The sequence below is a fragment of the Saccostrea echinata genome, unplaced genomic scaffold, assembly GCF_033153115.1.
Source record: "Saccostrea echinata isolate AGI-Se365-2 ecotype Australia unplaced genomic scaffold, CSIRO_AGI_Sech_v1 ptg000008l, whole genome shotgun sequence".
Lineage (NCBI taxonomy): Eukaryota > Metazoa > Mollusca > Bivalvia > Ostreida > Ostreidae > Saccostrea > Saccostrea echinata.
The window spans coordinates 4,537,970-4,552,948 of NW_026889757.1; the positions used below are offsets into that span (position 1 = coordinate 4,537,970).

General features: G+C 35.5%; 1 protein-coding gene across 1 annotated transcript; it reads left to right on the forward strand.

Annotated features, from left to right (window-relative positions):
* Positions 1–12,339: 12,339 nt before the first annotated feature.
* Positions 12,340–14,304, forward strand: LOC133181285 (uncharacterized). Its single transcript, XM_061315811.1, has one exon. It carries the CDS (start codon positions 12,340–12,342, stop codon positions 14,302–14,304), a length of 1,965 nt encoding a protein of 654 aa, XP_061171795.1.
* Positions 14,305–14,979: the final 675 nt, after the last annotated feature.

The following is a 14,979-nucleotide window of genomic DNA, read 5'->3' on the forward strand; positions in this document are numbered from 1 at the left end:
AGAAAATGTTTTGTCTATTTTAAATTTTCTATAAGTTCTTTGGAGTTTTTAATAATCCACTTTTTATTTACACCACCTCTAAAATATGCTGTGGGATATGATGAAGCACAGTACAGACGTAGTCTGAGGTTTCTCTTTTACTTTTCAGCAGTTTATATTTTTGTAAGGAGTAGAGATAGGGGCATGTTAAAGCATTTGCTTGACCCAACATTTAAAATCTTCAAACAACGTTAGTGGTGCAATAAATTACTTATTCTTATTTCAAATGAAGGATGTCGCCCGCGTGGCGCAGTGGTTAGAGCGTCTGCTCTATAGTCGCGAAGTAAGGAGTTGATCCTTACGTCGCGGGTTCGAATCCCACTGCGGGACGTGGAGACTGGTTCTTCGGATGAGACCGTATAAACCGAGGTGCCGTGTCGCAGTAGGTGCTGGCACGAAAAAGATCCCTCACTGCTCAATGGCCCTGAGTGCCGAGTATAGGTCAAAATTTGTAGCCCTCCACCGGCAAGTGGTGGCGTCTCCATATGAGTGAAAAATTCTCGAGATTGACGTTAAACAACAACAATCAATCAATCAAATGAAGGATAACAAATTAGAAATATCCTTGTGTATGATATTTATGTTCATGACATTTTTAAGAGAATGTATCTAATTTGACAGTTAAATCTGAACAAACCGGCTTTTGTGGTAATGTAGAGCATTTTGAAATTTTAATAGAAATCTATCAAATCGAAGAGAAGATATGCGAAGACCCCCTTTCGACCCCTGGTCTGGGATGTCTCTGAAAACGATCCAATGGCTCATCATTAAAAGCCTGTTTTCGTCCCTGTTACAACATAAGCATTGATTCTAAGTTATTTAAGGAGGAGAAGGACCTTGAGCTGAAAAAATACTTGTCATTCAATTTTTTTCATATTTTATATATTTCTTATTAAGTATGTCCCACATATCTTAAAGCAGTTATATCATTAGGTTTCTTACCTTATTTGGAGATATTGATTGACAAATACTATGCCCTACAGTATCTAAATGGAGTTTTAATTCTCCATGTTTCCGGGTGCATTACTCTGTCAATAATAGGATTTTTTAAGCAAACATAAAAAATATCAAAGTGGACATGTATCTTTTAATATATTTCAGAGTATAACTAGGATTTAAAATTCGAAAAAGCAAGTTTTGTCTATCACACTGCATCTGGAAAGGGAAAATTACGCACTTACGCAGACAACTTAAACAATAAAAAACGTAATTTACAAAAAATTCTATCATTCAATCTTTTTTGATTTACGTTGAAATGCAAATCCTTCAAATTATTGATTAACTGTAAAAGTTTCGAATGATGAAGCTGACCTCATTATTTCACAGGACATCGTTAAAGAGGACATAAGCATGACAAAAACGTGTCTTGTTACATTTCTCGAGTACGGGAAAAACCAACTATGACGTCAAACGTAAGCTAAATAAGCGAAATAAGATATACCTACATAAGATTTCTGTCATCAGCCATGCAAAAATAGTTTTTGTGTTCCCCGTTTCTCAAAATATTTCATCATATACGGATTATGACCTGTTTTACATAATAATACCGCCCCTCTGTTCACCGAGTATGATCTTGCTGTACTAACAGATCGTGTATGACGTCACCGACTTTTTCTACGCGCAGTTTAGGGAAACAGAGGAGTGGATAAATCTTTTTCATAATTTGTTAATGTTTACAAGAATGTTAAAACTTCATTTTTTTTTTTATATAAGATGGTAATTAAAGTTAAAAAATTGTCAAAAAATTATACAAGACCTGATGCTTTACACGTTTTGCACTTATGTAAACAGAGACTATGACGTAGTTAACAGAGTCATGTGACCATGTGTCCTTCATCCTCTTAAGGAGAGACCGGACACATGTCACATGACTCAATTGACTACGTCATAGTTTCTATAAATGTAGATGCTAAACTTTGTTAAAATAATGTGAAATCACTAAAATTCGTTAAGGTTTAGTTTTCGTTGTATTTTTTTGATATGAAGAGACCCACAGATTATGTCCTCCTCGAAATGTAAATTTTGGAAGATGTAATAACTACACGCCTCAGAATCACGAAATCAACTTCCCACGAACCAATTTTTTTTCCTCAAACCACGAAAATTTGCCCCCCCCCCCCCAGTTAATTCATCGCAAGGGATTTTTTGAAGCAGGAAACACAATAATAATTTTTTGCATAATTGTGTAATATTGAAGTAAGCGTTGCCTTTCGATATTGCTTCAGTTAATTAATAAAATAAAGGACTTTAATTCAATTATAAATTTTAAGATTTTTATTGACAGAATTTTTCCCCAAATGAGTTTTTTGTCCTTAAAGCCATATTGAAAATGCGTAATTTATCTAATCAAAATGCAGTTTGAATTTGAAAAATGCTTTAAGAATTTTTAACTCGATCCATATTCTGAAATATTTGAAGAGATACATACCCTCTTGCAATTTTTTTTAATTTATGCTTAAAAATTCCGATTATACGAGTTAGACTCGAAAACATGATCAAAACTGCAGACACTGCCTGGAGTATTATTTGTCTAGCAATATCTTTGAAGTAATTAAAGAAAGAAATCTGATGAGAGAACTGCTTTAAGGTATGCAGGACATAATAAATTACTAGTATACATAATATTTACATAGATATATCGACGACGTATTGTCAATTAACAATGGTTATTCCCATTCTTATGTCGATACAATATATCCCGGTGAACTTGAGATAAAAGATACCAAAGAGTCTGACACATCTGTTTCATATTTGGATATTTTACTTGAAAAAGACGTTAATGGTAATCTAACAATCAAGCTTTACGATAAACGTGATGACTTTATTTTTTCAATCGTCAACTTCGTCAACAGCAATATACCTTCATCACCTGCATACGGGGTTTATATCTCTAAGTTAATTCGATACGCAAGAGCTTGCCTTACGTATGTACAATTTCTAAACCGAGGTAAATTATTGACAAACAAGTTGATGAAACAAGAATATCAGCTGTCTCGTTTAAAGTCATCATTTCGTAAGTTCTATGGTCGATACAATGACCTAGTCAGCAAATACAATTTATCATTGAGTCAAATGCTGACTGACGTTTTTCATAATAATTGTTAGGCCATTATTTACACACTGAATTGTCGACGGATTTTTCTGTTATTTCCCGATCATGACAAGGAGCACACGGCGGGTGTAACCGGTCGGCAGGGATGCTCACTCCTCCATGGCACCTGATCCCATCTCTGATGTTTTGGAGATCCGTGTTTGCTCTGCTCCTATTTTGTATTGTTTAATGGACTTTTGAGCTTGAATACTGTTCGTTATCTCCATATATTTCATGAGAAGAATGGACTGACAAGAATTTTTGAGCTCAAGGTCCTGTTCCTCCTTAAAACACACAGCGGTCTCAAGAAAGTTATCAAATATATCAATTTCCGAATTTATGAAATTTAAAAAAAAATCTATTTTAAAGCATACTTTGTTTAAGAAAACTAAAAGTAAAGACTTGCATATCTACCATTTTATACACTAGTATCAGATGCATTCTCAGATAGGCAAGCCTGTGCTCTCTGAAAAGTATCTCAAATTTGAGGGAATTCCTCCAGAACTGAGGAAATTCAGTAAATTGTCTCTTTGTGACCTCCGTGGTACGCTTTGAATAAAGTGCTGGTTTAAAAAAAAGCAACATTTAAAGTTCTTAACTACAAATTATAAGAATTAATTTATTTTTATTTTTATATCAAATAAGGGACCAAATTCCGTTTTTACCAAACCTTGTCCTTTGAGCAATCATAATAGCATTCAAACAGCCGGGATAAATTAGATTGTAGTTATGTTGTAATTAAAATCCTATTTCTAGCTCTATTTCGTTTGTTTGTATGTTGTTTAACGTCCCTCTCGAGAATTTTTCACTCATATGGAGACGCCACCACTTGCCAGTGGAGAGCTGCAAATTTTTTCCTATTGCTCGGCACTCAGGGCCATTGAGCAGTGAGGGATCTTTTTCGTGCCAGCACCTACTGCGACACGGCACCTCGGTTTATACGGTCTCATCCGAAGGACCGGTCTCCACGTCCCACAGTGGGATTCGAACCCGCGACGTAAGGATCAACTCCTTACTTCGCGACTCTAGAGCAGACGCTCTAACCACTGCGCCACGCGGGCGACGTATTTTCTTTCTAATAAAAGAGTGAGTAATATTTTACATAAATGGGTTAATAAGTTACACATAAATTATATATAACCATATCCTTTGAACTACCAAAATCCTACATGAGAGTTATGAAGAATAATCTCTCTGCAGGTAGCAAATGTAACATCTTTCTAAGTTTACTTAATTGAGATGTTCTTTTTTTTTAATATAAAAATTTTATCTGACATTTTTGTAATTAAGTGGTTTTCTTGCTGAACAATTGACTAATGACCTCTTTTAAAAGCATCAAGTTGCAGTTAAATAAAATGAGCTTTGTTCGAATTCTTGAATTATATTTTTGTACTCGTTTCGTTCGATGCAAAATAGTTTCTATCAAAAATGCAACTGAATTCCGAATTTTCACTTTTTTTAGGAAGCTGAAACCCCATGAATAAAATAAAACAAAAAAAAAAAAAACAAAAAAAAAAACAAAGATGGCAAGATATGCTATGAACCAAAAACTGTGAGTTACCACTTCAATGATTTTTTTTTCATTAGCATAGCTTCTAATTTGGTCAAAAAGTTATCCCAAATATTTATGTTAATGCTAACTTTAATTTGAAAATTGTTGTTTTGCACTTATAACTTTAACCAAAGATTTAAAAAATAATCAAACTAAAAATACTGTTCCTTACGACATCCCAGCTGTTATTGATTGATTGATTGATTGATTATTGTTGTTTTACGCCGAGTCGGCAATATTTCAGTTGTTATTAGTGACACGGAGTGACCACGGAGGCACTTGATTATACAGCAAATTAAATGCAAACATTAGGTCACATATATGTTTATATTCACGTTCAATATTGTCAAAATTTTACACACTAAATGGTGTCTAATTTAGCCTTTATTAAACAGTTCTAATAGATGTAATTAGAATATAAAGTCCGTCGACAACCTGTATTATACATAATAACTCTCCACATGCCCCTGTGCTAAAAATATTGACAAGCGACTTTCAATACAATAAATAATTTTAAAAAGGGGGGGGGCGGTGGGACACTTTGAGAGGGGCGAGAGAGGCCATAGGGAGTTATGGTATAAAATTTCATTGCAATGCTCAAAAGCTTCTTGAGATATCGCCCGGAAACGAAAGTGTTACACACAGACGGAATGTATGAATTTACGACCTTGAACTTTGACTTTTTGACCACAAAATCAATAGGGGTCTTCCTTAGGCCACAGGGAGAGGTTATGTAAAATTTCTTGCAAAAGCTCAAAGGATTCTTGAGATATCGCGCGGAAACGAATGTGTTAAAACAGACAGAATTTATTAATTTATGACCTTTGACCTTTTAACCTCAAAATCAATAGGTTCTTCTTTAGGGCATAGGGAGTTGCTATGCAAAGTTTCAATGCGAAAGCTCAAAGGGTTCTCGAGGTATCGCGCGGAAACGAAAGTGTTACAGACAGACAGAAACACAGCTAGACGGACGGACAGACAGACCCAAATTAATATCCCCACTTTCAGTGAAAGCGGGGGACAATAACTCTTAAAACAAAATAGTAGTATCTCCCCTACTCACAAAGAAATCAAAAAATCAATATAATATCATGTAGAATTTAACACTGTCAATGTGAGAATCATTGTGTCCAAATCTAAAGTACACATTTCAAAATACATTTAGAAAACATAAACACAAATTTGATAATGCAAATAAATTTTTCACCAACGATTATTATTATGATGTTACTTCTGGTTTTATGGAGAAATCTTCCGTTGCTCCTATACATAGAATCAGCAGGGGTTTTTACGAAATAAGATCATTTACCATGTGGCTATATTATTGCAAGAGCGCCAGGCGGGTTACGGATTACGGATGAAACAGTGGTTTGAAAGCTAGCCAGCCAAATTTTGAAAATGGACTATTCCGATTAGTTACACATTCATGTAGATATCATGAATTCATTTGTCTGAATAAAACTTTTCAGGAATGTCGTACCGTGCTGATATGCCTTTTGTATCGTGATATGGTGGACCTAAGAGTATTAGTTAATTGTACACCTCGAAATATCGAATATAAAAGTCAGCAAACAGAGCATAGTCCTTTTCATCCCTAAGAAAAAGATCTGAAGCAATCGTTTTCAAGGACATAAAAGAATGTCTTGCGATTGCAAGAGTCTTTAGGAATAGAATAAGTAAATTCTAAGCAAATATTACATACCAGTATAAGGTCTGAAATGTCTTTGGTAGGTCCTAGGCAGAAAACTATATTACGAGCCCTTCCATGATTTTTTTAGTCTGCCCCACATGTTATATGTTCCAGAGCTCTGTCCCGAGTTTATGGGGAATGGCAATTTTAAGACCCTATATAACGAGTCCATTCTCTACTGCCAATTCATCTCGAAAGTTCCAAATTTTTTGTAATGGAGCTATTAAAAGCAAACTCTGTCCGACTCCGGTCGTCCTTCCAAAATGTATAGGGATAAGGTTTAAAACTGTAGACAACCTAATCTGTTCTAGATGACGATCACTGTCAGATCTGTATACCACATGAACAAGTATAAAGTTGTATCTTTGAAATTCCTGAAACATGCGCTCCAAGCGGGCTGGGGAGGTGAATATAGACCTACATAATAAATACTAATGGCCTGTGGTCTGTTTGAACGCATACCTCACGCCCATATAAATAAAGCTGAAAATACTTACATCCACAAAAGATTGCTACCATTTGTTTTCTGATTTTTGCGTAGTTAATACCTGATGGTGGAAGTGATTTAGTGACATAAATAACATACTTTCCTTCTTGTAAGAGGTTAGCTTCAATACCATAGGAGTATTGATTGTGATTAGGTAGAGACATCATCATCAACCTGAACCAAGTTTGGTAAAATAAGGTTAACCAAAATGCTCGGGTAAAATATTATTGAGAATTTTAAGATATAATGGCGTTGATGAATGACCTTGTTCAAATCTTTGGGGTCAAGACATATTTAAAAAGCTCTAAATGGCTTCCCCACAACAAGCCATTGAGTTTACCCAACATGTAGGAGTGTCAACCTTTGTGTTGACCAAAAACTTCTCCATGAGGTATCGGTTTTTATCCTGTCACACAAACCTTGTGGTATCCTACGAGAGGGTGGACAGCAGGTATAGTATCAAAATCCAAATGCATGGAGGGTATATTCCCCTGGAAATAATCTTAACCCTTCGTAGACTTCCTTAAAACGTGTCAGTTCAGTCTTCCTATCTGCAGTATCTGTTATTTTCGGGTTTACTGTTACCGAATTATCACGCCTCATGGTCAAACATGAAAACAAAGAATAGGTTTGCTTACTTACTAACAGGGTAAACAACATGAAAATAAGTGTCAAATTCTTTATCCACAAAACGAACAGCTACTTTGCAAGAACCGAATGTTTTGAGTGGGTGGGGCTACATAATCTGACAAATTAGATGATGAACTCAATTGAACAGCAGTATCTAGCTCTTTATCAGTAGATATTGGCATCACATTAACTTGCGAACCGATGTCAAGCTTACACTTGACGGGTACATTATCAAACTCAGAAGTCCATTGAAACAATACAAATCAGTATCTAAGAGCATCAGAGGTGGGATCAGGTGCCAAGGAGGAGTAAGCATCCCCTGTCAAAAGGTACGACTTTCAACACTTTATACAAATATTCTCTGCGATTAATTATTTCAATTATCTAACATCAAAGACAACTGCTTCTTCCTTCTTCAATTAGTATGGAACTCGTGAATTTCTATACTATATCATCAGTCATCTGCAAACTTATTTTGATTAAAAAACATTCTGATCCTACAACAAGTACTCTTAGGTTTATATAAAAAGATGCTTGAGTTTCTCATTGACAAAATCAATGTAGTTTCCAGAGACCAGGTCTTTCGATTGGTATTTATTGTACCCCGTTATTAACAGATCTGTTTTTGTATTCTTATGAACTAAGATTTATTCAAAAACTTCTGTGGCCTTTAATTCGACATTTAAATAAATCGATTATCAATTACCAATATTAACTTTTTTCCTACTTTTATTCGCTATATCCTATTTAACTCCAAGTAAAAGACACTACAGAGTCTGACACATATGTTCCTTATTTGGATATTTAACGAGAGAGACATTGATAGTAAAAAAAAAACAAACTACTTCAACTTTTCTACGCCAGCTTCCTTTATGAATGTAGCAATATACAATTATCACCTGTATATGGAGTTTATGCCTTCCAGTTGATAAGATACGGAAGGGAGCATCTTCTTCGAACTAACATTTTCTAACAGAGCAAGCTATTGACAAATAAGTTGATGATACAAGGATATCAAAAATCTCGTTAAAGTAAAAGTTCTCAAATTATATGGTCGATACAATGACATTTTTTTGCAAGTAAATGTTAAGTCCAATATAGACTGACGTTTTCCATTCAAATTGTAAAGCCATTATTTTCACACTGAATTGTCCAAGGATTTTTTCGTTGACCCGATCAGAACAAATAGCAGGCTGTGGGTATGACCGATCGACATGGGATATTTACTTTTTCAGCACCTGATCTCACCACTGTTTTCAGATTTTCAGAGGTCGGTGTTGGCTGTGGTCATAATTTGTATTGTTTGGACTTTTGAGCATGATCACTCTTCGTTGTCTTCACATTTCACAAACCACATGAACTTTCTTGCTGCTAAGACAAACTAAGCGCAATAGTTCCATTAACATCAACGCTTGCAGGGTTTTTTCTCCTTACGCAGGACACTTCTCCTTTTGGTGTGTTTGTAACCACAGTTTGGACATACGGGTTAATTGAACGTGCTTGTGTCACTGCGCATGCACGATCTTGGTTCGGGCTGGCTGGTACTCAGTCCTATCCTGGACATCCTGCAAAAGTCTCGATTTCCTGACCAAGATCTAACGGCATGTTCCTTCTGAGATGTGCCATCCATGCGAGTAAATGTGTTTTGGGCAAATAGGATGGATGTATCCAAAGTTAACTTCCCCCTTCGTTGATAAGTTTTTCGTGAATCTTGGTAGATTTTGTCCTAAACACAATCCTATCACGCATCATTTCGTCCGCTTCATAAAAATGACAGTCTTTAGCCAATAGACGAAGTCTTGTGACAAACTGCTTAATAGACTGCTGACTTTGAATCTCATTATTAAACTTAATTCTGCTTAACACTGGGTTTAAGCTCGGACTTGACTGCCTTAACGTTTGTTATATATTTCTTTCTACTTTTATTACATCGTTCATCAGCGTCCAATCATTATACACATCGTGACCCTTGTCGTTGACCCATACAAGTAGATAACTTATCTTGACAGTCTCATCTGTATCCTTTAAGGGGCCATCAAAGATGAACTGCACGTGTTGTTGAAACTTGTTAGAAAGAGTCGACAAATCTGTCGAGGTCCAGTCTAAGCATAGCGTAGGGATGTATGTAAGATCTATTTTTACAACACTTCTGACACCATGTAATGAAGGACGACAAGCACGTTTTTAAAAACTGCATTTTAGAACGGAATCCAAGATTTGGCGTCATGTGCATCAATTATTATAGTATAAGTAAGGGAATAAATATAAAAAAAACCAAGATAATGTAACAAAGTGCCTAGATTTATTAATTGGTAAAATGTGGAAATCTGGATTTGACAACTCGGATTAAATTATGTATACAACATCAGCATCATCTTTTCTTGCATATGCGAAAACGTTTCACAGAGATCTGCTGTATATTTAAGTGACATATGAGTATTTTCTAACGAGAATTTTATATATACCTAATCTCAAGACATGCCAATTTAAACCAATATTGTTTACTAGTAATACAATGGTAGTAAAGACTGGAACAGAATTGTGTACAGAATGCTTTTTTAAAAATCGTTCACCATACTGTTACTTGGACCTATTTTCTCCAACGATAAGTTAAAACGGTGATATCAATTGAATACTATGCTGTCTTATAAAATATATTTATCAAGTATGACTGACTCGGAGGCCAATCGCTGTTGAAAATGGATGTGATCTCGAGAGACGGACGATCAACAGTCATTCAAATATTGTGAGGGTGACCAGAAGTAGTTATATTTTAAATCGTTCCCTATAAGATCGACTGCAACGGATGTGACAGGAGTGTAGAAATCAAAATAATAATCGAAAACTTATGTAGAAAAAATAGTGTAGGGTTAACGATGGCGGCCTAATTCTCGGAAAATCGTATATTTTTTTAAAGTTTCATTGAAGTAAGGTTAACGATTTATTTATGACAATAAAGGAAAGCATTCTGCCTTTCGATTGATAAACAAATTTTTAATTTTGTATTTTTTAATAAAAGTCGAAGATTTGAAAGTATAAAGAGAGCACTAAGGGTTTTATGGCGGCTCGTTAGAACCCTTCTCTCCTATTATACTACCGGTCTTGTAGAGGAGGCTTTCCCCCGTAAAATCTTCTTCCTCCTGAAAACTGGCTTTTGAGTAGGATCCCCCTTTGGAAAATTGGCTCTAGAGCAGGATTTTCCCCACGAAAACTGACTCTAGAGTAGGATTTCCCATACGGAAATCTTATATCGGGGTGAATTTTCCGGGGGATCCTACTATGTGTAATAGTTATAGAATGCTACTTCCCCCAGAGCCCCCCCCCCCCCGTGAAATATCATGGCTATATATATATATATATATATATATATATATATATATATATATATATATATATATATATATATATATATATATATATATATATATGCCAGGAGAGGGGGCGACACATTGTTGCAAGTGTCCCTTCTTCAAAAAGGCACCACTTACATTGAAAATATGAATTATCATGAATATTTTGAATTTCCTTTTCCTCAGTAACTGACCATCAATTCTTTTGAAGCAATAAAATATCTTATACTTTTCATCTGGTAAAACTGGTTTCTAAAAAGGGGGTACGATGTAATCGGTTTGACAAATTTTTAACTGTATCCCTGGAATTTTATTTGAAATGGTTTCTGGGGTTTAAATATATCCAAAATAGTTGCCGTTGACATGTATCTAAAAATTGGTCATTTACTTTTTTAAAAAAATGAAATTTTGCAAAATTTAACAGAGTATTTGCTCTCTGTTTTCATATTCAATATTACACCGCAGGGGTCAAGGGAACATACTTATGCTTCGGCTTGCAAAAGCAGTATTTCTTGTATAAATTAATTCTTTTGTCTTTGCTTTTTTTTTTCATTTGAATAAGTACTCGATTTAAAAACTTGCAAAATGGTATATGGAACCTATCAATACCATAAATTTTAGAATTTTCTCACACTCTTTGTAAAAAAGATCGATCCATCAATAAAATATTAGGCCTTTAGAGGTCCAACATATCAAATCACTATAAAGGCGGCGTGATGTACATGTTAAAATTCCTGAACAAACATGCATCTGTACGTGGAGAGAGGTGTTGAAACATTGAGTCTTAGAATTTTTTAAATGTCTAATTTTACAATTTTCTATGGGTTCAAATTTTGGGTTGAGACTTAATAATTTAAATTAAATATTTTAAGATTGAATACTACATTTGACAATTTTTGAATCGAAATCACTCACATTCAGATTAAAAAATCATTTGACTTTCATATCAACTTTTAGCCAAAATTTTGTGGATATGATTTAAGCATTGATACAAGGGGAAATCCTACTCTGAGAAAGAACGAGGGGAAAAATTGGCCCTATTGTGAGATTTCCCCTCGGGGGAAATCCAACTCTATAGCACAGATTCCGGGAAGGGGGACTGGCTATGGGGGAAATCATACTTTACAACACCGGTATGTTTCAAGACCCTGTGTATATTTCCGGGTTTATTCTTCAGCCCATGTCATATTTACTGTTTTAGAAAGGGCACTTTTATTAGTCTTCATCTTCGAGAACAAAGTCTGATCTGATACCTGTTTAGTGTACTGTAAATTTTATCTTTTCAAAAGTCCCCAATAGGCAAAGTTTCATACAGTAGAAAGTCTTAGTTTTGCTGGAATGCAATAATCAAGTTCCTTAACCATGCAGTCAAATAATTTTCAATTCTTAAAGTTGTAAGTTACGACTAATTCTTACTAATGATGATTACGTGTCTATCCCTTTCAAAATGTATTTTACAAAATCTAGTCATTTTTGTTTTTATGTAGATTTTACTGGATTATGTTGAGTTCTGTGATGCTGAAATGCAAAGGACAGAGTTGGTGGAGGAGTCCTGAAAATGGCCCAACTTGCAAAGCAAATACATGTAGAGAAAATGACAATGATTGTGAGTGTTCACTCACTATAGACAACCGCCTTACTATGATGACTCCTCTTCCAGACGCCCTACTTGTCTATGCAGATGGTGGAAATTTGAAATATTATAACAACGATACTACATTAGGTGAACAAGATGAAGATAAGGTGATAACGGCGGATGGGTATGATTCTCGTCTTGTCATAGCAGTCAATGGAAGATTTCCAGGTCCAACTATTGAAGCGTACGAAAACCAGAACATGATTATACACGTTCGTAACTTGATGCACACCGACTCGACTACTGTTCACTGGCATGGAATGCATCAGCGCGGAACTCCACATTCTGAAGGTGTTGCATTCATAAGTCAGTGCCCAATTTTTACCAGGAAAACATTTACTTACAGATTTACAGCAAGTCCATATCGGTCCAGTTTTTATCATGCACATATTGGAGACCAGCGCAGCATGGGATTATATGGAGGTCTCGTCATCTATCCGAGAAGTCAAGCTGTCTCACAACCACAGCAGGGGTTTATTGTTCTCTTACAAGACTGGAACCACGATGACGACCCAGAAACTTTATATCAGCGAATGCTTAATGGAGTGTATGATATTCAAAATAGACTTTTAATAAATTCTACTCAGTCAGTAGATGGGGCTAATTTCAGTCGATTCCAATTTCATTCAGGCCTCATCAATGGTAAGGGTAGATATTACAGCAATCCTACGACAAATAACGGTGCTCCTCTGGACATTTTTGAAGTAGAACAAGGGATAACATACCGATATCGAGTAATCAGTGCTGCAACATTATATCCTTTTCGAGTGTTTGTTAAAGGTCATCCAGATATTAGTGTCTGTGCCTTTGACGGATTTGAAATAACTCAAGGAGTCGGTGCAAATAAAAGATATATCAATGTTGAATCTTTCATTATTCATCCCGGGGAAAGAATCGACTTCTTCATAAATGCAACACAAACACCAGGAACATATCGTCTTGTCGCTGAAAGCATTGAGGATCTGGATCCAGCACGAGATTACCATGCTGCTGAGGCCTTAATTAGGTACAGCAGAAGTTCTCAAACGTATCCAACCGCCAAAGCCACCTCCAATACATGCCCGTGTATAACATTTAACTGCCCATATATGTATTATCCTCAGTCAACCAAAAGAACATGTTTACCATACGACTCTGCAAACAGCAATGAACCAAATTATGATTCTTTATCATTAGAGAGTGTTTCTGAAACAATGTTTTTTAACTTTGCATTTCCAGGAGAACGGGGTCAGACTCCTGGATCTGTTAATGGACATCAGTTCTTGTATCCTACCGCTCCAATTTTAGTTCGGTCCTCTGGTGTTGAGGTTCCGTGTTCGAGTGTAAACTGTGGTGTTGATTCAATTTGTGAATGTACATACTCTGTAAATTTGTCAAGCGGAAAAGTTTATCAGTTTGTCCTTACCAATGTTGGCGGAGGTAGGGGTTGGTCTCATCCAGTTCACCTTCATGGTCACTATTTCTTCGTTTATAAAATAGGATTTGGGTCATATGACGAAAGTACAGCTAAATTTGTCGACCAAACTACAGATATCATTTGTCAAGGAACGAGAATTTATTGTAATTCTGCGGACTGGAGAAATAGTAGCTGGAGATCAAACGTCCTGTTAGTTTCTGACCTAAAACAAGATAATCCACCCGCAAAAGATACCATTATCGTTCCTACTGGAGAATATGTCATTATAAGATTTCTAGCCGATAACCCAGGAGCTTGGTTCTTTCACTGTCACATTTATCTTCACAACACAAATGGCATGGGAATGATTCTTCTTGAGTCTTCTAATCAATATCCAAAAACACCGAACAAATTTCATCGTGCTGGGAAATAGAGGGAGGTAAGTTTTTTTTCTAACACATAACTTCCTGAAAGAGCACATGCTGTTTCTTTCAATCGTTACTTTATATCCTTCTTACCTCTCGGCAAAATAAATATTGTGACCTCTAATTATTGAAGTCCAGACAAGGTTCTTAACTTGAACAGCAACTGTGTGTAACGAGTTCGAACTCTCTTCTCCACCAAGCATCTTCAAATACTAAACAAATATAATTGTGCTCAGATTTAACGATCCCTCCTTTTTTTAGTAGAAAACAGCTCTCTTGAGATAAAGAAAGCGGAACTGGAGTGTATAATATGTAAGTAAAAGTATTCTTCATTTCATTATATCATGATTAAACCAGAATCTAACAACGAATTGAATAGTTTCAAATTTTATAAGAAAAAAAACATTTACATCGTTATATTATCGTGATATTTACATATTTTTCTTCATTCAAGGTGGAATGTCTGCTTTGATGATCATCCAAGTCTTAATACATTAAAAAATTGCAGCTGATTAGCACCAACCTTATTTATGCAAAAGGATTGATATCTTGATAATATGAATATTCGAAAATACTTAGAATATACAATCTCCCCTCTATATACATGTATTGCCGACTTTTTCCAAGACCTATTTGGGCATTAAAGTGAGGGTGGCAACATAAGGAATTCCACAATAAATGAC